The sequence below is a fragment of the Dermacentor variabilis genome, chromosome 5 (assembly GCF_050947875.1).
Source record: "Dermacentor variabilis isolate Ectoservices chromosome 5, ASM5094787v1, whole genome shotgun sequence".
Classification (NCBI taxonomy): domain Eukaryota; kingdom Metazoa; phylum Arthropoda; class Arachnida; order Ixodida; family Ixodidae; genus Dermacentor; species Dermacentor variabilis.
The window spans coordinates 96,647,862-96,673,143 of NC_134572.1; the positions used below are offsets into that span (position 1 = coordinate 96,647,862).

The 25,282-nt window shown below is 50.4% G+C and overlaps 1 protein-coding gene and 1 long non-coding RNA gene across 2 annotated transcripts in view; one reads left to right on the forward strand and one right to left on the reverse strand.

Moving 5' to 3' along the window:
* Positions 1-25,282, forward strand: part of timeout (circadian regulator timeout) — a 325,432-nt gene that overhangs the window by 157,446 nt on the left and 142,704 nt on the right. Inside the window, exon 16 of the mRNA XM_075693090.1 lies at positions 293-377. Within this exon, the coding sequence (XP_075549205.1) occupies positions 293-377 (85 nt within the window). The remainder of the gene's footprint in view (positions 1-292; positions 378-25,282) is intronic.
* LOC142582944 (uncharacterized) overlaps positions 1-25,282 on the reverse strand; it is a 103,403-nt gene that overhangs the window by 49,306 nt on the left and 28,815 nt on the right. The gene's annotated exons all lie outside the window — the stretch shown is intronic.

A 25,282-nucleotide genomic window follows, 5' to 3' on the forward strand; every position in this document is an offset into this window, starting at 1 on the left:
GCACATAAACGCGCAGCTTCGCACTACTTGTATATAAACCGCAACTTGCAATGTGCCAGTACAATAACCGCAGTGTTGATCCCTGACATTTTCTACCCTCGGTGCAGGGACGAGTTCTTTTTTCTTTCCTTTTTTTTCGCTTTGCTTGCCTGAAGCAACCGAAAACTAGAAGGGACAGCAGTCGTATGTTATCTGTATATCGGAAAATTATTCATTGAAACACAGTAGTTTGTAACTTGGAGAAGTGTGTTTGCAGAACACAGCAGCCATTTTTTTCTCGTATTTTTTTTAGGCAATGAAGAGGAGGATGATGAAGAGCAGGATGGATACCACTCGGACAGGGAACAAGTGTTGCAGTTCGATGATTTCATCAAGCGGTGAGTTATTGAGGTTATTTTGATTTCATCATCGCCATCATTCCTTAAGTAGCAGCGACTAAGAAGCGCTGCATTTGATATAGACCCTCACGGTGTTAGCAAACACGTCCAGCGTAAACGTTTTGTGCCGCCACCTATGAGAGAGTTTCTACGGAAATACCGTTTCGCGGTTAACGTGGATGACAGCGATACGACGCTTGTAGCGACTTATGACGCATAGCCCGGCAACAACGTGCGCGGCGTTTCCGCGCTATGTGGGTGGTCCTCGTTTAAGCATTGTAAAACGAAAGGTACTGCGTGTTGATTGCATTGCTGCCGATAATTTTTACCAGCAGATAAGTATGGTGTTAGTTACTGCAATAATTATAGTGGCTTTGCGTCCTCTCTGGTTAAACACTGTGCCGTGTCGGAGTTGTCGGACGATCCCACCGCTGTCAACCAGATGTAGGAGTCGTCGGACGACCTCGCCGCTGCCACCATTTGAAGGAGTTGACGGTCGTAGAGAGGAACTCGGTGAACAGGATTTATTTACATTATTTACATCTTAGACAAGACATACATCGACAGTCTAGCGTGACTCCCAAATGGAGCGCGCAAGAAGACGCATACAGCAAACAGCTTACGAGCACACAGCTTACTAGTACATTTCGAGCACGACGACGAGCACACACTAGCAGGCGACAATCGCTGCTTATAAGCACTTGGTCCCCCCTTGATTCCAAGCGGACGGAAACGTTCGTCCAGTCATCGTTCGACGTCACCGTTCGACGTCACCGTTCGACGTCACCGTAGACCAGTCCTTTTGGAGGAGGATGAGGGCTGTTGGAGGAGGATGAGGACTCACATACACGTGCCGCACATACACACAGGTGTAATGGTCCGGAGCCGACGTCAGAGGGGCTTCGTAGAACTCTGAGCCGTTCCGGGTAGCACATTGTCTTGCGTCTTGGTCGGAACGCGGGAAGGAGCCCCTGTCGACGTTCCCGCGGCAACTCCCCCACTCACAGCAGAACAGGGCGGCGCTGTCGTGCCGCGCACAAAGCCTGCCTCGTCAAACTCCTTCACTCGCAACGGCGACGAGGCTAGAGGTTGGCGGCGGCGTTCCAAGATGAGGTTACCACCGCTGGCGTAAATGGCTGGCAAACTTGCACTGCAGCTGGCCGTTCTTAACAGCCGTTAGCTGGCGCCACCAGCCCAGCCGCTCACGTTTGCGTCTCGGCAACTCGGCATTCCGTGAACGGTAATTACGTGTATGGATGAGCTTGAACGCTCTTTTATAACCGCCTGGGGTTAAAGGAAAGAAAGACAGTGGCTGGCCGCAGTCATCCGCCAGTGTTGGTCGCCTTTGCCAGCCTGCACGATTCCTCCGCAGCTAATCTCAGTTCTTAAAGAAGAGAAGAAATAGTGCGCATGTGTTTTTGATGCATGACTCCTGTTTGGACGGGTCTCCTCCTGTTTTTTATTGGGGTCTCTCAAAGGGCATATCCATGCAATTCAATACAACTTGATTATAGCAGTGGTCGAACAATCGGTGTCTGCGCACCCACTGTTTCGACGAACGGTGGCTCCAGAGACATTCCTTGTTCGATCACTGTTGATCATTTCAAGTGGGCACGGAATTTATTCGGAACCTGTGCCATGTTTGAAATACGAAGCACACTGTCCTCTCACTGTGCTGACTGCATACACATGCGAGCAATAGCTTTTTGTGATGGCAGGCGTGCCGATATGTCAGCACGCGACTGAAAGGGTGCGTAGCCATAGCGTGATAACCTTCAGCAATGACATAATGATGAAGGAAAAAAAACAGTTTAGAAATCGAATCGGCAGATATACTTGCTTCGAGCTTCTTTGGTTCGGGAAGCAGCTATAGGTCGCAGCGTTAAAAACACGCCTTTCATTCAGAGTTTCCACCGCAGAGTCTCTGCTCGGGGCGTTCTGGCGTTTCCTGTTTACGAGCAAGAGAGCGTTTCGTTTCCTGCGCGGACTCCTTTGTGTGTGTGTGTGTGTGTGTGTGTGTGTGTGTGTGTGTGTGTGTGTGTGTGTGTGTGTGTGTGTGTGTGTGTGTGTGTGTGTGTGTGTGTGTGTGTGTGTTTGTGTGTGTGTGTGTGTGTGTGTGTGTGTGTGTGTGTGTGTGTGTGTGTGTGTGTGTGTGTGTGTGTGTGTGTGTGTGCGCGCGCGTCTGTGTGTGTGTGTGCGTCTGTGCGTGCGTGCGTGTATGTGTGTGTGTGCGTATGTGCGTATGTGCGTGCGTGTGTGTGTGCTTAGCTCGTACGCCGTGTGACCGAACACGGCGTCGTGTATTAGTAGCGTGCAGGCGACCCAAGAGCGCGACCTTGCCTCGACGTTGACTGAGCTCGCCGGCAGCATCCTCGCCCGGCGTCGTCGAGGCAGCCAAGGGCGCCGACGCATTGGAATGCCCGGGCAACGAAGAAATGGAGCGCATTGACTGCGGAACTGAGAAGGGAATTATTGAACCCATCTGTCTCCCGTCCTTCCTCTTTCCCCCTTTTTATCTATTTATTTTTTTAGGGAATGTAAGAACGAGGATGCGTCGGTGGGGATCCTTGCCGAGGCGACCGTTCTTTCGGTCTCGCTTCCCGCAATTTAGATACCGAAGCAGCCAGAGCCTGCTTACGCGCGAGCCGGAATATTGAGGAGATGCCGAGTTAGGAAAGCTGTAGGTGAGGGAAGGGTACATTGGGGTGGTGGGTGCGTTCGCACGCCTGAAATTCCGCGCCGCCATTGCAGACGCGCGCATGGCAGGCCGAAGGGAAGGTACGCGACCAAAGCTTCGAGCAGGAAAGAGAAAAAGACGGAAGAAGATGGGCGGAAAATCTCCCATTGCTGTCCGGTTCTTTTTCCCGTTCTTTATCTCTTGCTCTTTCGACGATCTCCTTGCCCGCATTGCGGGCAATACGGGGCAGATAGAAATAAAGGAGTCACAGATCCAAGAGAGCACGTTCGGAGAGAGCAAATAATAATATAAAAAAAATAGAAAAGAAAAAGGGAGTTTGCAGAGGAGCTGCATGCACTCTGACAGCACAGCGGAACAAAGGGTTGCGTGGCAAGGAGCAGAAAGAGAGAGAGAGAAACAAAGGAAAGATGGAGGGGAAGCGATGCGCGCAGATAGAAAGGAAAGCGCTCTTTCGCGAGCAGCGCGCGCGATGCCTGGCCGAACGGAACGCTGCTTGCTGCTGCTCAGGGACTGCGGTGTTGAATACGAAATACGCTCGCCCGCTCTTTGTCTCGACGCCCTGTCCTCCTTCCGCGCACTTTAACGGTATATACACGTCAGACCAAAGGAGAAAAAGAAAACGGAGAAAGAAAGATACAAGGGCATGGAGGAGGCACGGGCACATATTGGATACATTTCAGCCGCCGTCTCTCCTACGGGACTCGTACAAGTCACCCGAGGAATGTTCCCTATGAGTCCCCCTTGGCCCGGTTGCCGGACGTACGGGCCGAAGGACCGAGAGGCGCCTCGCGCCTAGCCCTTGCGCACAGACGCTCGCCTCGCTTTCTTCGGGTCGCGGTTGAGCGCGAATTCGTTGCCCTCAATTTCTTTCTAGGGAGCGGGGCTTCGTACTGTCGTTTTTCTGTCGTCTCTCGTGCTGACCGTGCGAAGGCCTCTCGGAATTTACCGAGGCGGGGCCTTTTTGTGAAACAAGTTTGCCGCGCTGTCGAACCGAGAAGGGGCTGGAACTCTCAGATGTGGAAGTAGTTTACTTGCAGTGGGGCGTGTTAAAACTGTTACGCTGTAACCGTCACAAAGCATGTATATGGACGTTCGTACGTGCTCGCTCACGCACAGGGAGTTCTGTCTATACCCCCCCCCCCCTTCGTTTTTGTATCTGTCCTGCTCAGTCATCGTTCATCGCGAGACAACGGGAACATGCTTCCGACCTCGGTTTTAAATTATTAGCCGTGGTCAAGCTAGTGCCGGCCCTTAATTATGCTGCTTTCTCTGTTTCCCGCCGACTGTTAGGGTGGGGCTGTAATTCGTCAGGTTCGCGCTGTGGTCTTAATGGGCGGCGCACGCGAGGGAATTCGAGCGAGTTAATTAGCCCGGCGCTTTGTGCACGAAATATGCGTGGATGGCCGTTTTTCTTCTTTTATTTTTTCTTTATATTTCGTTTGTCTGTTCCGTTCGCGTTTGTCATTAGAGAGTTTTAGATTAGGAGACGCAAGCCACACCTAAACGTTGCTGGACGCAAACCGATGGGCGTGCCAGAGGACTCAAAGCGAGCACAAAACAGCGTGAACGGCCCACAATGGAGTTTGCGTCGCCCAACGCTTGGGTGCGGCTTGCGTCCTATAACCTAAGGATTTTTGCAGATTTTTGTTTGTGCTTTGCGGCAAGACACGGGATTAAAAATAAGCAAAAAAAAAAAAGTAAAGGAAGAGCTTGAGCGCGGTAGGGACCAGTCGAATGTCGCCGTATAACCTAGCCATCCATTAACGAGTTTTTAGAAATAAGTGCCCCAAAGTTAGTAGGCAGGACTATTGACCAGGCGCACAGAACACCGCTAAGAGGCCCCTTTGGGACGCTATTTATGAAGCTTCCCTGTTTACTAGAATCCTTTTTGGAGTTTTGCCTCACATGACCGTGGTCGACACCTGTCGAAGTGCCAGAGCCCGTTCCACTGGAGGGTTGGCCTGACCTTTGTTAATTACCTGTGCAGTTTCTAATTCTGTATTCGGATGAATGTTTGATCGCTTGCTGTCACCTAATCGTCGTTCAGTGTAAACGTAGCGACCCGACCGAGGCGCGTTGAGGCGACCGCGCGAAACCACTCAAGTGAGCGCGCTCGGCCAGTTTGCCGTACGCGCGTGGATCGTTCGTAACTGTCGTACAGTCGTACAAAGTCTGCCCTATTAGAAATCCACACCCTGCAACGCTTAGCGCTCCGCATCGTCTTTGTTTCGACGCAAGCTTGTGCGCGATCTATCGGTCGATTGACCGCGGGCGACTTGTCGCATGGCCAGGCGTAGAAAATGTACGCAGTATGTATGTGCAGCGCTTGGAAGACATGCAGGAACAGAGTGACGGGCACTTATGGTACATTCGAGTGGTAAGTTTCTAGTACTCTGGAGCGCCCTCGTGGTGCGGTTTACACTCGACTGGTCGAAATCGAGTGCGCGGAACACGTTTGCCTGGCTCATTCAGAGCGCCGCACTCCAGCTCGGAGCGCTTGGAGGCGCTCCCACCTTCGAACAAGATCCGACAGAAATGCGATCTCGTGGCTACTCCGATTGCTGTGGGAGCAGCTAGCGCGTTCGGTTTGGGCAGCCTTTCTTTGGCTTCGATCTCAAGAGGACTCCGCATCTCTTCGAACTTAAGTTGGACGAAAACAACATTTATTTGACGCATTTTGCAGATTTTTGTTTGTGCTTTGCGGCAAGACACAGGATTGAAAATAAGCAATAAAAAGTAAAGGAAGAGCTTGAGCGCGATAGGGACCAGTCGAATGTACCACATAAGACATATACGGGAGCACCCTAGCAACCTAAGACGTTTTCCACGTATCAGAAATTCAAAGCCAGCATGAACCTCGCCTGGACTTCGCGTTCCGCAGTTTTGTGCGTAGTGTGTCGCATACATACCGCTCTACTTTCTTCTGCATATGTAGTGGGGACAGACGTCAAGGAAATGCGGGCCGCGCGGGCACCCCTCCCCCCGTCTGTCTTCCTCCCCGCCGTCGGGAATGGCGACTGACGGAGGCACGCGGTTTCTCGTGGTCGCGCGTCATCAATAATGTACGGGAGTGCGCAGGGTCGCGTCCATCGCTTCGCCTCTGGCGACATGGTTGCTGCTGACGAATTCATAGCTGTCGTGCGTTGCGTGGGAAGTAAAGGAAGGGGCATAGCGAGACGTTTGCGCGACGCCATTAAGCGAACAACCACTTAGCGCGCGCCGCTGGCGCGGGTATGAATGTTTTCGCTTACAAGCGTTCCCTGCCGGCGCACTTTTTATGGAACGTGGCGCCGTAAACGACAAAAGAAGAAGAAGAAAAAAAAAGAATCGTGGTGAGCGCGAGTAATTTAACGCCTGCTCGTAAAATAAGGCGTGCGTTAGGCGTGCACATGTGCGTTTGGTGACAGCGCACCATATGTAGGCTGCCCCATTAGGCGAATGGACACTTAAGAGAGCTACGGTAATGAATATTTCTCGTGTCGCGCGCGTGGAAAGCGACAGTTTTTTTTTTTTTATGTGAACGCGGCAGTCCCGGGAAAACACAGTTTCCCGCGCAAGGAAAAGTGCAGAATCGCACTCAAGAGTTTCCCACTTCATCAATTGTTTGCCGCGGCGCGCGCGATGCGAGCTAATGTAGCTTTTTTTGATCGCCCGCCTTTTTTACCTTGCGTGTCCGTTCCGCTGAGTTCGAGGAAACACTAACGCCAACGCGTACTATGTGTTAACGAACCTGATGTTGGGTTTCCTGGCAGGTCACGCGGCAGAAGCCCGGGGCGCTGTAACAGCTTTGTCGGGTCTTATACGCTTCATAAGTGTCGACGCATCGCTTGCGCCGTCGCTCTTTGGTCAGCGCTTCTTTCTGTTTCATTGTTCCTTTATGCCGACTATTAGAACATTTAATGGGGCTTAATCGCATATAGACTCACCCCGTACCGTGTTGATGATGAGGAGGCGATGGCCTGGTGGGCGGTCCATCGAGAACGTTGGCGGCATTGCCGCGAAAAGGCCATCAAAAGGACATTTCGCTGCGCTAATGGCAGTCATCATGGTTGGCAGGCTGGGCTACTTTCCTGGTTTTTTCTTCTGTTTTGTTTTTATCTGTTTTGTCGAGGGCAGCTTGCGGCTCAAAAAAGAAGAAATATAGGGCAGTGATGAGGAGGTATTACTGGAAGAGAGAAGCAGTCGAGGAAACAATGGCCCTTGCTAGATTGAGAGTGCGAAGATCACACTGCAGCCGAGGTGCTTTCCACTGAAAGGGTCGCGCAGGGGGCGCATCTCCGATTGTTTTGCTTTCCTCCAAGTGGTCACACACTTGCGGTGGGGCAGTCGAAGATGCCGTTTTCTCCGGAGCGAATCCAGGTCGCTGAATTCGATTCTGCTTTCGCAATGGTGGTTGCTTTCTGAACGCTCCGTTTCCTGGAGATAATCAGCCTCCACATTTCCTCCCTGTCTTCCTTTTGTTTTTATGTTTTCCCCTTAAAGACGAGGGAAGGAACAGACGTGATGGCGTGCGCTTTAGAAAGTATGTACACTGGCTGGCACATTGTTTGAAGAAATATTTCTGTAGGAATTGCCTCCTTTACTCATTCATTACTTTTCTTGCTACTTCGTTTTTCCAAACAAAAAGACAATTCCTTCTTCGTTGTCTTTCTTCTTCTTCTTCTTCTTCTTCTTCTTCTTCTTCTTCTTCTTTCAGTGTTGTACAACTTGGATTACAAATGGGGCGCTTCACCTTACGGTTGAACGCGTTTCCTTTCACCAGTTTTGAGACGTTCGAAGAAAATTGCTCATCCTTTTTTTCTTGGTCTCGTAACCAGCATCTATACGGGCAGATCCGAGGAAGGTTTCCTTCAGCGTTTTTCTGCGTTACACCGGTCTCATATCATATCCAACATCGAATGCAAAAGGGATGTGAGAAGCCGGGAACGGGATGGAGTAGAGAATTGAGGAGCCTCTCGCAAGGCCCCACCGCGACAAGTTCTGTTTCTTCATCAATACTGAACCCCAGCCCCGGAGAGAGAAAGTGATGAATGACCTGTTCTATTATGCACAGACTTCTCTCAGCCACTTACGCAGCGTCGGCTTCATGGTTTAGGCGCGTTATAGTTGGGCTCTTGCGTTGTTCTTTTTTTTTTTCTTTTGCGCCCCCATACTCGCCACCCCATACCCCCAACGTCGGAAGCAGGCTCTAGCGCGGGGGTAAGTTCTCAAGATTAAATAATATATACATCCGGCAAAACAACTTCCCTATGCAACCACCTTCGCCTCGCTATTCTATAGCGTCGCCTTACTCCCCTCGCCCGCACTCATCGCCGCGAGCACCGGCGACTTTGAGGCCTACAAATTTCGCCACAACGTATAAGGCTGCGCAATGCGTCGTGCAGAGTTTTGCCGTGCCATATAACGTGTGTATTATGTATCTTAGTGTGACGATGCGCCGCTGCTGGCATGCCCTACTGCCGCCACGGGGCTCCGCGTGATGACGTCCCGTTTGTTCCCCCTCTTCCCTGCAAAGCAGCGTTTGAAGCCCCGCTCGGGAGCTTTGAATAAGTAAGCAAGGTGCTGCGCTTGGCTGCGGTGTCAGAGATGGCTGCGGCTGCAACAGCGCTGCCTGCGAGACGACCGGGCCCCCGCGGCCGCTATAATAATAACTTGGGCCGCCCTTCGGCCGAACTGTGCGCGCGTTCTCGCTATTCGCCCGGCGCCATGAATTTGGGATCACGTGATCGCGTTTCCCTACCCGTACGTACCGGGCCTGCGCGCCGGCCGGTCGAACGCCCGCCCGCTTGGCTGATTCGGCGAGCATTCATGTACGTCGTCTTCTCGCGGAGTCGTTCGTATTCCGGACGGTGAGCGAGCGAGACGGCGCTCGCCTGCTGTGGAATCTGGTGGCGGTCGTCGTGCATATCTCTACGCGCGCAGACGCGCCCGGTGGCTTACGGCAAATAGGCCAGTCTCCCGGGAGAAGGCAAGAAGAAGCAGGAGGCCTGGCAGTGGTGGGCCTAATAAATATTTACAGTGGCCGGCGCTCGCGAGAGCGTGCCTGTGTATTCGTCTTTGCGAGCGAGTTAGTGCGCTGGCGTGTATATGCCCTCGTTTTCTTTCTGAATTCCCTGTCCCCGCTCTTCCTGGTTCCTTTCCTATCCTCCCCTCCTTCGCTGTCTCTTCTGAGGCCCTGCAGTTTACCTTAAAGTGAGATGTATGACGTGACGGCCCTCTGGGCTCCCCCTCCCAGACGGAGATGGCGAGTAGGACGCACTCGGAGGAGACCCGACGTCTTTGTCGCTGCTTCTCGGAGATTATTTGGTTGCCGCGGCGTCTTTGCCGCCTAAATTGTTTGCTTGCCCCGGCCCATCCGAGCGGGCCCAGCGAGGCGACCGTGTACGCGCGACGAGCTGCGCAGGACGCGCTCGCCGTTGTTCAATTTTCCGGCGGGACAGGTCGTGAATCTTGCGCGCACTGGGAAGGAAGGTGGGTGCGGGGACGACGGGTAGGCGCCTCTGGTACACAGCGAACGAGCCCAGCCTCGTACCCGTCGCGCCCGGCAGCTAGCGCGCTGCTTCACGGGGCCTTAAATATACATACATCATTGCGTACGTGGACGTCTGTTCCTTTCGTTTTGTTTTCTATGGTTGTCTGTTTGCTTGCGAGCAAGCTTTCTCCGACAATAAAATACACGGAGCTTCGCGTGAAATTGCTCCCGCCCGTGTGACGGAGTACACGTCTCGCCGCATGTTCTTGCTGGGCGTGGATAATTTATGTACTTGGCTGCTGTAGCGATCTACTTTTCGCGAGAGAGCATCTCTTGGAATACTGGCCGTGTACAGGTGGTATACTTTGTGTTGGCAGGTGCGTCGTATTTCCTAAATAACACGTATAACGGCTGTGCTGAAGTGAGGCGTATACGTGCGGTTTTATGTCATACTTCCGTTTGTAACTTTGGGGATAATAACATATCAGCCAGCGAGTTTATTTCGTTTGGCGGCGCACAGAGTGAGTAAACCTTCGTCTCGAAATTTTTTTATTGTTGCCATGTGTTGCCATCTAAAACTGTGACTGTCTTTCTCTCTCGCTTTATTTTTAGTTGTGTCTTTGCACCGGTTTCCATATAATTATAATGAATAAAGGGATAATGAGACATCCACCCGTTCGTAGCAATTGCTACATATATATATATATATGTTCACTGTCGTGCTGTTTTCTTTATTTTTTGTATTTTCATTTTTGTCTTAGGGATCTGTCGCTAACAATGGCATGTTTAAAGCGTTGAGCAGCGTCCGAAAGCTTGACGACAAGTATATTCAATGCACGATAGCTTACTGTCGTGCTGCTCGCTTCGTGATTGCATTATGTTTGAACGTAGTGAACTATATTTACCCCACTTATCAAGTGGACAAGGCCATAATTTTCCGTTATTGTAACGCAGTCGGTGCATGCTTCTGCTGAACTCTCTTTTCTGGATTTTGGGTTTGCAACACTTGTGAGAAATTTTCCATCGTTTCTCCTCGATCAGTGCAGTGAGCCAAATGATAATCTTTCGTCCTACAGACACGCGTATGAGGGCAGTTGTAACTCCTTGCCATGCACATCCAGTGGCCATGCAGTTTTGCTATATTTAGGGTCTTATGGTTTGCGGACCCTGCAAAGCTCTCTTCCTGTCGAGCATAGGCGCTACAAGGAGAAGCAGTCACTAGCGCTGGCACAGCGCGGGAGTCGCACGGCGGGGTCGTTAACGTCTGGCGTTCCACGTCGGCGAGCACGAGGGCACTTCTGGGAGGAGCGCGGGGAGGCGCGAACCCTGGGGCTTTCTTGAGTGATACCCTTCATTTTGGGAGGGGGGGGGGGCAGCCAAGCCCCGCAGCGGCCGCAGCGTTTGCTGCCCTTTGCAATAGGCGCGTGATGTGTGTGTGTGGGGGGGGGGGGGGGGGGGGAGGGGGGGTGGTATGCCGTTGTTGTTGCGGTTGGGTTTTCTTGCGGGGTGACTCGCTTTACCCGGGATTAAAGGATCCCCGCGGGAGACCGGTGCGCGAGTAGAGGGGCCCTCCGATGAAGGCGCGATAAACGTTTCATGGCGTCCTCTTGGTTTGTACACTGCAGCGAGTGGCGTACCCCGCTCTTTCTTCTGTGCTGGGGCCTAGAAATATCGGGACAGCATGGTGGGAAGTTACGAGGCGCCCTTAGGCGGCTACCAGTGCGTGGAAAAACTTAGCCCCGAGCTTTCTTTGTCATCTTTCTTTCTTACCTTTTTGTTCGGAAACAAACGCGCGACACGTCGACGTTGACGGCCACAGGCAATCTGCTATTCACACAACCGTTCTGCTAGTCGCCACGACTAGGTAGCGAGGCCGCCGACGCGTGTGCTGCTTAGGAAAGGACAGTTTATACCGCCACGTACCTCGATCACTATCCTCTCTCTCGATGCGCGGCGCATCTTTCACCGTGATGCACTCTTTTAGGGAGAGCGTGTGTATCGGCGGCGTTGTAGGCAATCCCCCCCACTCCCCCGCGTGGCTTCGGCTCGAAGGGGCCGCCGCCGCATGTGATTAGGCGATACACGGAGTGAGGGTGGATTAGGCCGCTGAAGACAACGAGTAAGAGCTGCCGGCCCCCGCCTTTTCCGTCTGTCTTTCTCCTTCCACGACCGAGCACGAAGCGAGACTTAATTCCCTGCTCTGGGAATCGCCTGCCCTTTGGTTGCTGCCGCCCCTCATGCCAATTGTGCGCGACTGGTCTCGCGGTTTCACATTTCTTGAGCTCTCCCGCGCCTGCTTTAGGCGGCTCTCTTCGGAATCGGATCGCCTGCGCCTACCCTGAAGGAATAGGGAAAGCTCGGCGCTACAAGCTAAGCTGCTTTCCGAGTCTTCTTAAAACTGCCGGGCGTCCGTGGTTGTTGTATTTAAGAACCCTATACCGACAGGACGTGCATTATCTATAAAATGAGTCGAAATGCTACTGCTGGAGACGCTTCAGCAGAACGCTGTAGTTTATCAGCGATAACTCGGCCATCTGAACCTTCGAACCCGCGCCCTTTACATATTTGAAAAGTTCGCACATTGCCCGCATTTGCATGCTTCCATTTCGTCAGTGAACCGAACCTTGTATTTTTTGTTTGTTCACTAGTAGAACGTTCACGTGACTTCTTCACCGGAGAAAGTACAAATTTACGCTAGCAGCACGTACCGCTGTCGGGACACACGAGTTGCCCGGCTCGTCAGCCTTCTCGCACATAAATTGGAGCGCCATACAGCTTGTAGAGTTGGTGTCCTGCACACGACACTCAAGCCCTCCGGAGTCCATTCTTCATTACGCGCCATCTCGCAGGCGAGAGAGGAGCGTTGAAGTGTCGTTTATTGTAGAACCTCGCACCCCGCGAAAATTTCGTATCGATCTCTTCACTTCGAGGCGGGGGAGATGTCCTGAAGAGACTGCCTGGCAGAGGTTTCGACGGATATTTCCAACTCGCGCGCATTCATCGGGCGTGCCACGAGGCCATCGAGTGACAGAAGCGTATTACTGCGCCGGTTATCAACACGCGCAAAATTCATGCGCAAATTGCTCCCGCGAGGAAACGAGGATCGGGCGGGCCGTTACTGAGATAAGATTCCTGCCCCCTCCCCCTTAACCCACCAACCCCTCAACCCGCAACACACACGTAGACGCTTCCCTTCCTGCTGGAAAGAATCTAGGAAGCAGAACCTTTGATGTAACCCGGAAACGACACTACCGAGAATTGAACTGAACACTGGCGCTTCGACGCCAGTGCGAACGCGGCCCATTCCTTTTATGACGGGCCATTTCGGCCACATCGCGATAGTTCCCCGGCCGCGCGCGCTCGGTTAATTAGAATTCATATATTTCGACCCCTAGCGGCCGTCTTGCAGCGCATTCGCTTGCCCCTGCCCGTGCTTACCAGCGATTGCGGCGGTCTCGGAACGCCTTGAACTTTCACATTGTCTTTATGCCCCGTGTTTCATCCCCCGAGGGAACGACTCGCTTTTAGCTCCCATTGCCATTGGCGGTACTGATTTCTTCCGCCTGATTAGGTACTTCAGCTTTTTACGTTGGCACAAAACGGAAATATCGATGGAAGGAAATAAAGTTCCGGGTAGCTTTTTTTCTCAGGTTCCTTGGTTCTTCTTTACCCTGAAGTTTTCAAACTGAACTCGATATGTGGAATTTATGTTTGCTTCACTGCTGTCATCTTCCAAATTCTCATTAATGGAGATTTGGTGGGGCTGTATGAGACTCGTGAGTTTCCGCACGCCGATAGGGTTTTATGTTTGCAGCAGGTCTTGTGGGATGCGAGTTATCTTGGTGAGGCCATTTTGCCTGCATTCAGCGGGCATAAAAGAAACTGATGAAGTTGATTGTGCTGGTGGCCTGGCGTAGTCGTGACTTGCTGTACAATTGCATTGGATTTCACAATGCATTTCCCAGTGACCGCCATTGAAATGCTGCCGTTCGCTTCGCTAAACGTATAACAGAAACGTATGTTTCCGACAGCCCAGTGGCTGGCCACTGTCACCCGATACTATTCCTATCCTTCCGGCGACACTGATGTGGCACGTGAGAGACGTGACGGACATGTACTGGCAGGATGTAAAGAAAAGAAAACTTTCAAGATGGCGGGACATGGGATACGTACTACAGTGAGATTATTCACCCGTCTTTCTCTTTGTTCAGTTATGCTACCTTTCTCCCCTACACTGGTTTTCTTAGCTGTATTCGTTTTCTCAACAGCATTAAATTTCGCTCGCTCGCGATACTGAATCCTCGTGGGCAATCTGCTGTTTTCCAGCGTCCTGCTGTTTCAGCGATGCTAAGTAATAGGTCGTTCCAAGTAGGAAATTTACTGAGGGCGGCCGCCTTTTGTCGGCATAGATGGATTGCCGGCTGGAGCCACACGCAGCGTCTTGGAGCAAGCTTCCGCCTTTCCGGCGGAACTATGCCGATTGCTTCCGTCCTTGTTTCGCATTGCTTCCGGGCGCGGCCCTTTCTGGGAGAGAGATATCTTGCACGTACGTGCATCTAGGCTTACGCGTGGCCCCGTTTCGCATTTCGCGTGCGTTTTTCCAACGAAATTGTGTGAAGAGTAAGAGAGCGAAAAGGGGAGCAAGGGAGAAGAGTCTGTCTGGGCCTGGCATCCATTTGTCACCGGAATAGGCACGAGTCCAGCGTTTTAAAGCACACATTTTCTTTTCTTTGGCTGAGAGAAAATGCAGAGCAAGGGCCCACGCCGACGCCTGTGCGCCTTTACCCACGCAGACCCGCGCTATTTCGCGATGAATTTGAGATTGATGACCGGCGGTTTGGTCGCACGAATGGGCCTTGCTCAAAGAAGTACTCGAGTATGAGTGATCTCTATCTTTCTTTCGCTTGTTTCACGTGGTTAGGTCCAGATGAGTTCTGGTAGAGTTTACCGGTTCAATCCGTCTCGTCTTTTTCCTATGTAAAAAAATAGTAATAATTAAACTGTAATAATACCGGTACGACTCTAGGCGGCTGGCGGCTGGTTGGGTAAACAGGAGGCTTTCCAAGTTAGAGGCACTCGCGTCGAAGGCAAGTCATGGATCTTCGCGTTAGAGTTGTGTTGATTGATCCGCATTACAGAGTGGGTGTACGCATTGTACCCACTATATATATATATATATATATATATATATATATATATATATATATATATATATATATATATATATATATATATATATATATATATATATATATATATATATATATATATATATGAATTTATACGCTTGATTATTTATTTTTCCATGTTACCTGAAGATCCCACTCCCTCAATGATTTCAGATTGTGCGCGAATCATTTGTTTATACTATTTCAAAGCAGATGGAAATTTGTATATCTTTAATTCATGAAGCCAGCACAACAGAGACACGCTTATGGTACTAGGCTTACACTGCGACTAGAGTGTTATGTAGAAAACAAATCCAGCTCTTTTCTCTTTTGCTACTAATGTGACGGTTACAGGGGCCAAGAGTTAGATCAAGATTTAGGTGAAAGCGCACTAAGTTTCCTGTCGTTAATCTCACGACAACAAACAGCGCTCACTAAAAGTCAAAATTCAGAAGAGATCTGTTCTTCAGTGCTTCCTTATGGGGCGGGAGATCCCTCACGTGACCGCCATATGTCGGTACAAAACAAAAAGAGAAACCGACAGTTAAGCGTGCCAAGAACTGCAACATTACGCTTTGCGGCTTCGCAAGGGAACGACGTACGTGCCTTCGCGTATAGCGAAGCAGTATATATCGCTCTCTATATTAGTGTGTGTGTATATCTATATATATATATATATATATATATATATATATATATATATATATATATATATATATATATATATATGTGTGTGTGTGTGTGTGTGCGTGTGTGTGCGTGTGTGTGTGTGTGTGTGTGTGTGTGTGTAGTACAGCAGCCGGATATTTGGATCCACCGCCTACAGTCATCTCTGCACCCTGATGTCGGCTGCAAATACTAACCACGCATGAAGCTTTGAAGCGTTCGTACATGCGCAGTTGGAACCGAGCTGTCCTTTCATGCCTCGTGACCTTTCCGCTTTTCCGTTCAACAAAGTTCGGAATTCTCGACAACTCTCATTACGACCAGGCTCGCTCATTTCGTTAGATAAGGGCGGGAAGAACGGCGGGAACTACACAACGCCGAAATCCGAATACGAGGACGCGCGGCTTACACTTCCTTTGTTTATCTCCGCCTGTGTGCTTGCTTGCCCGTTTGATATCCGGTTGCGGCCGCCGCCGCCGCTCACACACGCTAATGACGTCGTGTCGCACCGCTGGTGAAAGGCGGTCGCCGAACGAACGCTCAATTCACGGTGGATTACGACGCTAAGCTATAGAGTTGCCAGTGGGACCACAAAGGGTACAATCCAATCGAATGACGACAATGTACGGGAGTTCATTATCTCGCAGACACACGGAACCGATCGCTCCGCGTTCGCCCAGCGGGAAAAGAAAGCCAAGAGGACATGGTGCAGCGGAGGTCTCTGCGAGTGGGGAAGGAGGCACGCCTTTAGGCTGGGCGATGGAGGTCGCGAGCTTTCAATCGGAACTCCTCTAGTTTTCCTTTCTACCCCATCTTTCCCCTCTCTTTCGCTTCAACCCGTTTTCCTTCCTCGTAAATTGCAGCTTCGTTCGGGCTGCATTAGGGAGGGGGGTGCGCGAGTTCCGGCCTCATCGCGCGTGCAAATCGGAAATGAAGGAATGAATGGGGCTCGCGGCGACCGAGCGTTCCCTAGCTGCCGCGCCGGTTGTAAGCTCGACCCGAATCTGGCGGCGAGCGGCCCTCGAATCGCCTCCCCAGCGAACGCTTCGGCGACTCGACGCTGGCGCGAGACAAGATGAGCTCGCTTTCGAGGGGCGCGCGCAAGCCGAATTCGCGTATGCGATCCGAGTGATGCGCGCGTTTTCTCTGCGTGTTGGGGAGAGAATGACGCGGGAAGGGTTTGCGTATGTGTGTGCTGGCGTTGCACTTAAATAGATGCGGAAGCCGCCGCTTTGGCAGCGGAGTCGCCCTGGAGGAAACCGAGGAGATAGAGCGAAACCCCTCTCTGGTGAATGTATACGCAGTCTCCCCATAGCTGTCTCGCGGGGATGGAGCTCGCTGTCGCGGCGTTTTCCGGAACGCTTCATATCGCGCCTCGAGTGCGGCCCGCGAATGCAAATTTGTCGTCGCCTCCGCGCCGCTGTTCCTGTCGAGCGTGTGTAGCGATACACTGAGAAAAGGGGGGATAGATAGAGAGAGAACCAGTGACACAAGTGGTGGGAGAGGTGGAGTTCGACATGGCAGCGAATGCGCCTTTCCTTGGTAGGGTTTCACGGTTCCGTGCTCCACGGCACGGCGCTGTGTGTGCGCCGTGTGTGCCGCTCCTGGGTGTTCTGCTCGAGGCGACGGGCCAAAATGCTGAGCGTGCGTGCTTGGCGAGGAAGAGAAGCAGCGAAAGTAGGAAAGAGCTGGGGCAGCGGCGCGACGTCGCGTTTCTTTCTTATTTTCGCTCTTTCTTTTTTTATTCTTTCCTGCCTCTGCATCGACTAGCGCGCGCGTGCCAAACGCGCCAGCCGAGTCGGAGGAGCGAGGCACGCTTGCTGTGTCGCGTATATGTATATATGCGGGGCTTCGCATTCAGGGCTCCCACCGTGGCGCCGGCATGCTAAGCGGAATTGGGTTCTTCGTTTCGTCGTCGTGTTCGTGGCGTGTGGTGTAGTGTCTGTCTGTCAGGAACGCCCTTCGCCCGCCCAGCGTACACAATATGTGGCCTTGCTGCGCTCGCTCGTTCGCTCGGGGCGGCGTCGTTAGCTCTGCCGAGCCACGCAGTTTGGTTTCCCCTCGTTTTCCGGCTGCTACGGCTCTCTCACTGCGCCGTGGCTTTCCTCTTATTTTGTTTGCCGTTAGGGGCGTGGTCTTTTATACTGCGCCTATCAAAGAGCATGTTCGGTCGATTGCGCCGTTCGATGGTACGGATTGTTGAGTTCGGTGCTAAGGGAGATCCGGCTTCTCCGATTCGTGCGGGTGTTGTAAAGTACTTTTCGAGGCTTGCGAGATATTTGATTGTGTGCGATCGGCAACCTGCTTTGCAGGCGTTTTATTAAAAAGGCAAAGAATAGCTAAATATGACAGTAACAATCTAAATAGTGGCGGTCGTGAGACTGAAAAAAAAAAAAACGAGTTTCTCTCTTGATCTCCCTTTCAGATTACGTTCCGGAGAGAAAGTATTCAGAAGTCAAATCGTTCACCTATCGTGAAGCGCCTGGTACGCTACTCCAGATTATTAGAGTGAAGACAGTTTATCACCAGAGGCAATCAGAACTGTTGCTTCTGGTGCGTGAGCGCAAATTGTTGAAATTTATTTTTACCCCTGGTACAGATGCCAGCCATCTCATGATGTTCCAATAGTGAGGTCTGCGAGTCGAATCAAGTGCGTACATTCTAGAAGTGCAGGCTTCTAATACCGGATATATTTTTCAGCATCTGAAAGCAGTAAAAAAAAGGACGTGTTTGAACCGGAAAAGGCGTCTTGTGGCTTCTTCCTCAATTTTCGTCAGTATATGCGCACGACTTGGAATTGGAACTGCTTTCAATTGGGCACCTTGGAAATGACGAAATGAAGTTCCCATAGTTTGTGATTGGCTTAGAAAATTAAGACACTTGAACTGGCCGACGGACATCATGAATAGGCATTCTTACTGCTGGCAGACTCCACTAGTCTTAAGTACCGTTTAAACTTTGCGATAATAATAATAAAGTCGCAGTTTCATCCGAGAGGCGAAGCGTCGATTGCGATAGCAAATGAGTAGATAGCTATACGAAGTAAGGATAGTTTCTAAACGGCTGTATAAGCTAGTAAACACTCGCTTAGTAACCAAATTAACAAGCATGTTGTCACGCGCACCCAAGTGAACATGAGCACGTCTCACTCGATCACCGCGGAAACTCGCTGTCAGAACCCTGAAGTGAGGAAGCGCGGCACCAGCAATGAGCGAATTTACCTTCGCGCTGCCTCTCGCTGCAATGCGAACTAAGCGCCGAACTCTATCCGCATAGCAGATTGCGCCATACGCGGCAGCCGCCGAAGCATAACCACCCTCCCTCCCCCAGTGCTTTGCGGGCGACGGAACACGGCACGCTTCCTCCCTGCTTCCCTCCCTTGCGCGCGCTATATTGAGCCGCCATCGTCGGCTTATCCTCGCACGCTTTCACTCGCACAGACAGCATACGGCGCGCGGGGACGATCTTAGCGCCCTTGGACTTTATGCGGAGCATCACGGCGATGGCGACCGCAGGAATGCACTTGGAGTGTGCCTGAAATTGTTATCGCAATAAAACTGCAAATCTGTTAGCATACTGCTGGGAATTTGTTTAAGCTCTAAGCTTGCATTGGTATTTGCGAGAAACGCTGTTCTTGGTTAACGACCATTTGCAAGTATAGGCTACACGACCAAGTTGGACACATTTTCACCGCGAAACGCCTATAGCTCAACATAGAGTTGTGACGCTCGAACATGGCGGTCCCACGCATGACGACAAATTAATAATGACGAAATAATGACGATGATTAAACGACCATGACGGCGTGGTGACTGTATGACGACAATCAGGTGATGATATTGCAATGATGCATTAGTATGATTATGATTACGGGAGGACAATCGGATGACGAAGCCAGAATGACCATCATGGAATGAAAACGACGCCGTCCCGATGACCTTATGAACACGAATGCATGACGACAACGCGATAACAACGGCATGACGACACTACAATGACTACGACAGAACGATTGAACGACATTGACGGAATGACGCCGATGGAACGACGATGGCGGCATGACGACAACAGGACGACGATTCTGAAATGATGCCGATGGCCTCACGACAGTGGCATGTCGAGAGCGGCATGATTACGATGGAATCATGACGGCGTGAAGACGCTGGCTGGACGACGGTGGCATGATAACGACGAACTCGCAACACAGTGACAACAACAGAATGAAGATGGTGGAACGATGGCGGCAAGTCAACAAAGGAGTGATCACAACGGAATGAAGGCGTTGGAATGACGACGACACCGTGTATGTGTTGGAGCTCACGGCTGCACTTAGGTACAATCACCTGCCGCCTCGGGCGACCTCAGTTGGCACTATAGCTGGTGACGGTTCGCATTATGCCTCGGTACCGACGAATCGTGCAAGACAGCGCCTTTTTCTATCTATCTATCTATCTATCTATCTATCTATCTATCTATCTATCTATCTATCTATCTATCTATCTATCTATCTATCTATCTATCTATCTATCTATCATATATATATATATATATATATATATATATATCTATATATATATATATATATATATATATATATATATATATATATATATATATATATATATATATATATATATATATAATGTGTGTGTGTGTGTGTGTGTGTGTGTGTGTGTGTGTGTGTGTGTGTGTGTGTGTGTGTGTGTGTCGATATCCGGACCCTCCCCCTCCCCCCCAGCACCAGACAGCAGCGAGAAGCAGCAGCCACGCCGAACCCTGTTAAAAAGAGAAAGCTTCCTTTTAATATCCGGAAATATCGAAGTATCGGTTTAAACTCTTCGATTCGAAACAGACATGCTCTATTAGTATCTAAATTATTGAATAACTACACTCCTCTTACAAGAATGGGGCTGACAGATGGAGTAGCACACTGTGGTATAAAGGTTATAAACAGGGATGAGGTGCCTCAGAAAGGCTGGCCAACGTTTCGATAGGAAGACATATCTTCATCTTTGGGCGAAGATAGGTCCTCCTATCGAAACGTTAGCCAGCCTTTCTGAGGCACCTTATCCCTGTTTTCTAACTTTTAGACACTCCCTTACAATTGTTCCTTTCGTAAACCTGACTCCACCTTTCGGATTTCTGCAGAACTCGGTTAATTCTTCCGTATTCTTCGCAAGCTAGCTGCAACACCACGTTCGCGAGCCGCGAACGCGTTCTGTTGTGTTTGGTCTTTCCCCCGGGGACAGCTATAGGGCGCGTCCGTGCCGCACTACACTGTGCCTTCCGCCACCCACCGCCCGTGCTATCCGCCGGTGGGAAAGCGTGCGTCAGGGGAGACGCACCCCGCTCGGCTTCCCCCGCTGGCGAACCGGCGCGTGCTCGCGGAAATCAAAGGCTGAGGCCCCGGTCTCGGTTCCCGGGCTGAAAGGACGTGACCGGGGTGCGGAAGCGCTGACTAGATGAGCCACTGCCGTGGTCTCGCGCGCCACGTGCTGTGCCCCTGGTTTTAGTGGTTCGACAATCGAGCAGCCGTTTGTGTGCGGTCGCCCAGAAGCGGCGCAGCCGTCCGCCGCTTTGCTTTATTTAAAGCAGCTACGCCGGCCCCTCGGCAATGGGTCCATATAGCTGTCGTGCTTTGGCTCGACGCGCTAAGGTGTGGTCCGCTCTTTCAGGCGGGTCCACGAAAACGCGCGCTCGTCTTTACTGGGCGTCCCCGCGGGTGATTTGCCTCGGTGGTTTTGTGGCAAGAACAGAGTTGGAAGCTCGTGTGTGGCGGTCAGAAACCTGTCGTGACGTGGTCGAAAAAAAGAAAAAGAACGAACGCGACGGGGGAGAATTTGGCTGCGTGAAAGCAGGCCCAGTGTTTCACTGGTGACACATGTCCGGAAAGTGGAGAAAGAGATTGAACGTTCGTTCCAGAGCAATCTAGCTGCTCAGAGCTTTCTGAACAAACGTGACGATGTTTAAAGCAAGCACACTTCATCTGAATTTGAATCAGGGAAGGAAAGTGTCGTCCACAAAGTAGGTAACAAAAGTATAGTTAGGTAACAAAAGTATAGGTAACAAGTTTAGGTAACAAAAATGTCATCTTGCCGAGAGTTAGGAGGTAGCATGTGTCGCTGGTTAGCTGCCATTATGCTTTAGGTAAAAAGGATATTGTGATGGCGCTGCAGGAAAAAAAAACATTTACTTTTCCTTTCTTGCTTTCGTTCTTTTTTCTTTTTGCGAAGGATTGACGCAACCATGTAGTGCGCTATCGCGTCGCGGGTGCGCATAAGTACGTGGGGCTTTTTGTTGCCTTTGCACACATGTGTCCGCATGCCCTGGCCGTTTGTCTGCAGTGCTGTGGATTGCTGTGAAAAGCACATTATCCTTGGCTTGAGGCAAGCCTTCGCTTTAAAACAATAGTCACTGACACCGTTTAAACTTCGCAAGTGCACAGCAGCGCCGTTACACGTAGCCTGGCAGGCGGAGAAAACACGACGCGCTTCGATTTCGCGCCAACAAATTCACCGCTCATCTTGAGGCACACCTGTCCAGCATCTGACACGACTGAGCAATCCACGTACTAGAACGTAAGAGTGCGTGCGCTCCTCTGAACTGCCGTTCCTATACACGGATAGAATTTGGCAGGACGCGACAAGTGTTATCTAGCGTTGATAAGGTCATGTGCCTATCATCGTTCGAGCTATATATATATATATATATATATATATATATATATATATATATATATATATATATATATACTAAACCATTCTTGCGGCGTCCCTATCGAACAATGTCGGTATATTTTAGTAGGGCATTCAAACTTATATAGCGCCTCCTAACCACGCTGGCTCCCTGTAGCGCAGAGTCGTCGAAAAATGCGCGATGGATTTTCGATTAGCGAATCCGATGTGAAAACCTCATCCGTTCGTCATCGTCTGCGCTGAGAGTTGCGCAACACTTTTCAAACGTTATCTTTAGTGTTGCCTAATTTATTTTCAACGGCGCATCATTGAACAGCCTCAATTTTGTTGCTTTCTAAACTGCATGGGCAGGTAATTCATTATACATAAGGAAACGAAAGATTTCGAAGGCACCCACAAAAGTGTCGCGTTTAGTGTATCGATATTGCTAGCCTGAATGTTTTTTGCTTGCTGGCTTGTTTTTGTCTTGATAATGATAATAATAATAATAATAACGACTTTTTTGCTAATGGCAAGGGTAACCTTTTCTGACGCGAAAGCACACGTGCTTGTGTCTTTTATAATCTCAATAAGACTTACCTAAACGACGACTATCATGGTTTCTATCAAATAAAGAAACAAAAGCGCTCGATTTATGGAAGTAATTAGTCAATGCCTACCGTGCTAGGACCAGGGAAACGTATTGCCTTGAAATGTTTTCCAAAGCAGCGCACTCATCTGTTTTAATTCAAAAGCGGGCATGTTCAAACGCTTACGACACCGCTAAATTATTTCTCTATTTTGGAACGAGTTGTTCTCATCCTCTTCAGCACTCTCACCCCGTTTCCCATTCTAAATTTGGGCGCACCAATGTTTCAAACTCCCGAGACAAGTCGGCGCCTTCCTCTTCCCCATGGCTGACTCGCGAAACGCAGCTATCTCGAGATTGAGCGCTCGCGAAAACGAGATGCGGTCGCCCAGTGTGTCTTTCTTTCTTTCTTTCTTTCTTCCTTTCTTTCTTTCTTTCTTTCTTTCTTTCTTTCTTTCTTTCTTTCTTTCTTTCATCTCGTTTCTCGCGTACTCAAATGTATTCCTGCTGCTTATTCCTCCCCCGTGCTCGAACGAGTGGCTGTGTTTGCCGTCTGTGGGCGACCGTCGGTCATGTGTATACGCGTTCTGTAATTTCTTTTTCCCCTCGGGTTCCATGTTCGCGTGTTTACTTTTTTCACAACAAGGCTCGCAGTTTGACATGCGCGCTTGTCGGTTGAGAATGAGTACTGTATATAAGCAGGAAGGCGGTGGATATACGTCGCAGCCGGCGATAGATCAGATGGGCGTGATCGCGAATACTGAGCTCTGGACCGGCATTCGGGAAAAGAAAACTCGCGGCCACTTCGTCTTGTTCAAGAGGAGCGTCGCGGTAGCGCTTTCCGAGCGCTACGCAGTGGTTTCTCACAGATAAGAGCAAGCAGAAGTGCATTACTCGCCGCTCGTGCGTAAACTCTGACTCGACTGAAAGATGAACCCGCGTTGAACGCGCACAGAGCGCGCTTTATATGTGCTTTTGAGCGTAAGCCAGTCTCGGTTGGGCCTCGGATGAGTGAGCGCTGGACTTAACGTGGCCAAGTTCACGGGGACTCTTCGGTGTTCGTGTTTTCGACTTGTGTTTGTTTACCTTCCCGCTAATCATTCCTTTTCTCGGTGTTGATTTTTATCCTGTAGGCATTTGCACCAGTCATTTTCTGCCCGAGTGTTTTGTCGGATTTCTTGTCTTTCTACAGCAAAGCTGTTTACGGCTTGGTTCTGGCGTATCTCGAATCCATGGACATAGACGAACAGTTCCTCATACGTGGGCCGACCCCGAAGATTGTGCAATACGGGCCGGCCCGCGGCGGAGGTGAAGCAGGCTTCAAGAACTCCCCATACATGGGCCGTGGCCATACATGGGCACTCGCACTCCATACATGGCGGTGCAGTTGTTCGTTGGTCATCGTTCTTCAGAGAGCGAAAGGCACTGAATATTTTTGCCAAGGAAAAAAAAGAAATTTATGCAGAAGAGTATACTCCTCCGGGAGGTGTCTACGTATGCGTAAGCATTGTGCCACTTGTTCTTTTACAGGCAGCCTGGTGTCATTATCAGTGCTGTGTAACTTAATCCGACCAGTATAAAACCTTATCAACCCTTATCAATTGTTATCAACCTTATCAGACTTGCTCCGAGCTTTACCAACCCTTATCTCTCAGTATTAACCATAACGCAATCGATCTGAGTCTTATCAATTCTGATCGGCCCTTATCAACCTTATCGGACTTTATCCGACAGTTATCAACCCTTACCGGCGCTTGTTAGCCTTATCAGAATTGTCCTGACCATTATAAGCCCTTATCTTTCTTTAGGACCTTATCCATCCGCGTCGAACCATTATCAAACGTAATGAGACCCATATAACCCCTCATCACTTCTTATGATCCTTATCAACTCATTGTCGGCTTATCTGTGTTCGGCGACGTGAAGAGCATGAGTCCTCACAGATTGGTGGCATCTCAGTTGCTGATGCAGCGCCGCATCGGAAGGCGCATCCCGCGAGCACCGAAACGCATCGGGGATAGGTGACTTAATTGTTCGGCGTTAAATTTTCGCAAAATCGGAATTTTCCTGAGGTCTACAATGCTCCGACCCGGCTCTACTTATGGTCCTCGAGGTGGCTTTTATTCCGCCATCACTAAATCTTTCAACGAAGCCTTCGTAGAAATTATTCCTCTTCCACATTTATTTTGTACCGCCTGTACAACACATTCATATAGTTGATTTTTCTGCAAACGTGGTTGTTTACCCCAGTGGGTAACACACTCGGCTTCTGAACGTGGGGTCGGAACTCACCACCGCCAAAGTTTTTTCCTTTTGAATTTATTTGTGTTTATTATCACAGCATTTTGTTACGCAGCGAAAGCGTCACTCATCGCGCGTTGTGTGAGAGACGGAGAGACGATTTTTCTGGGTTTGTCGACATAGAAACGCTTACGCATTTGATATATAAATACAAGCGCAGAAAACCCGTCCGTTGAGTCGCGTTTTAATATCCAACGATGTGGAAGCGGTGGCGTCTAGTTCTGCAGCGCTTTCACGTAACGCTGCGCATACTTGGGAACGCTGCCCAAAGTAGCATCTCCGCGGCATTGCCCTTGACGAAGAGAGACCGTCGGTGAAGCGGAAGGAAAAAGGCGCT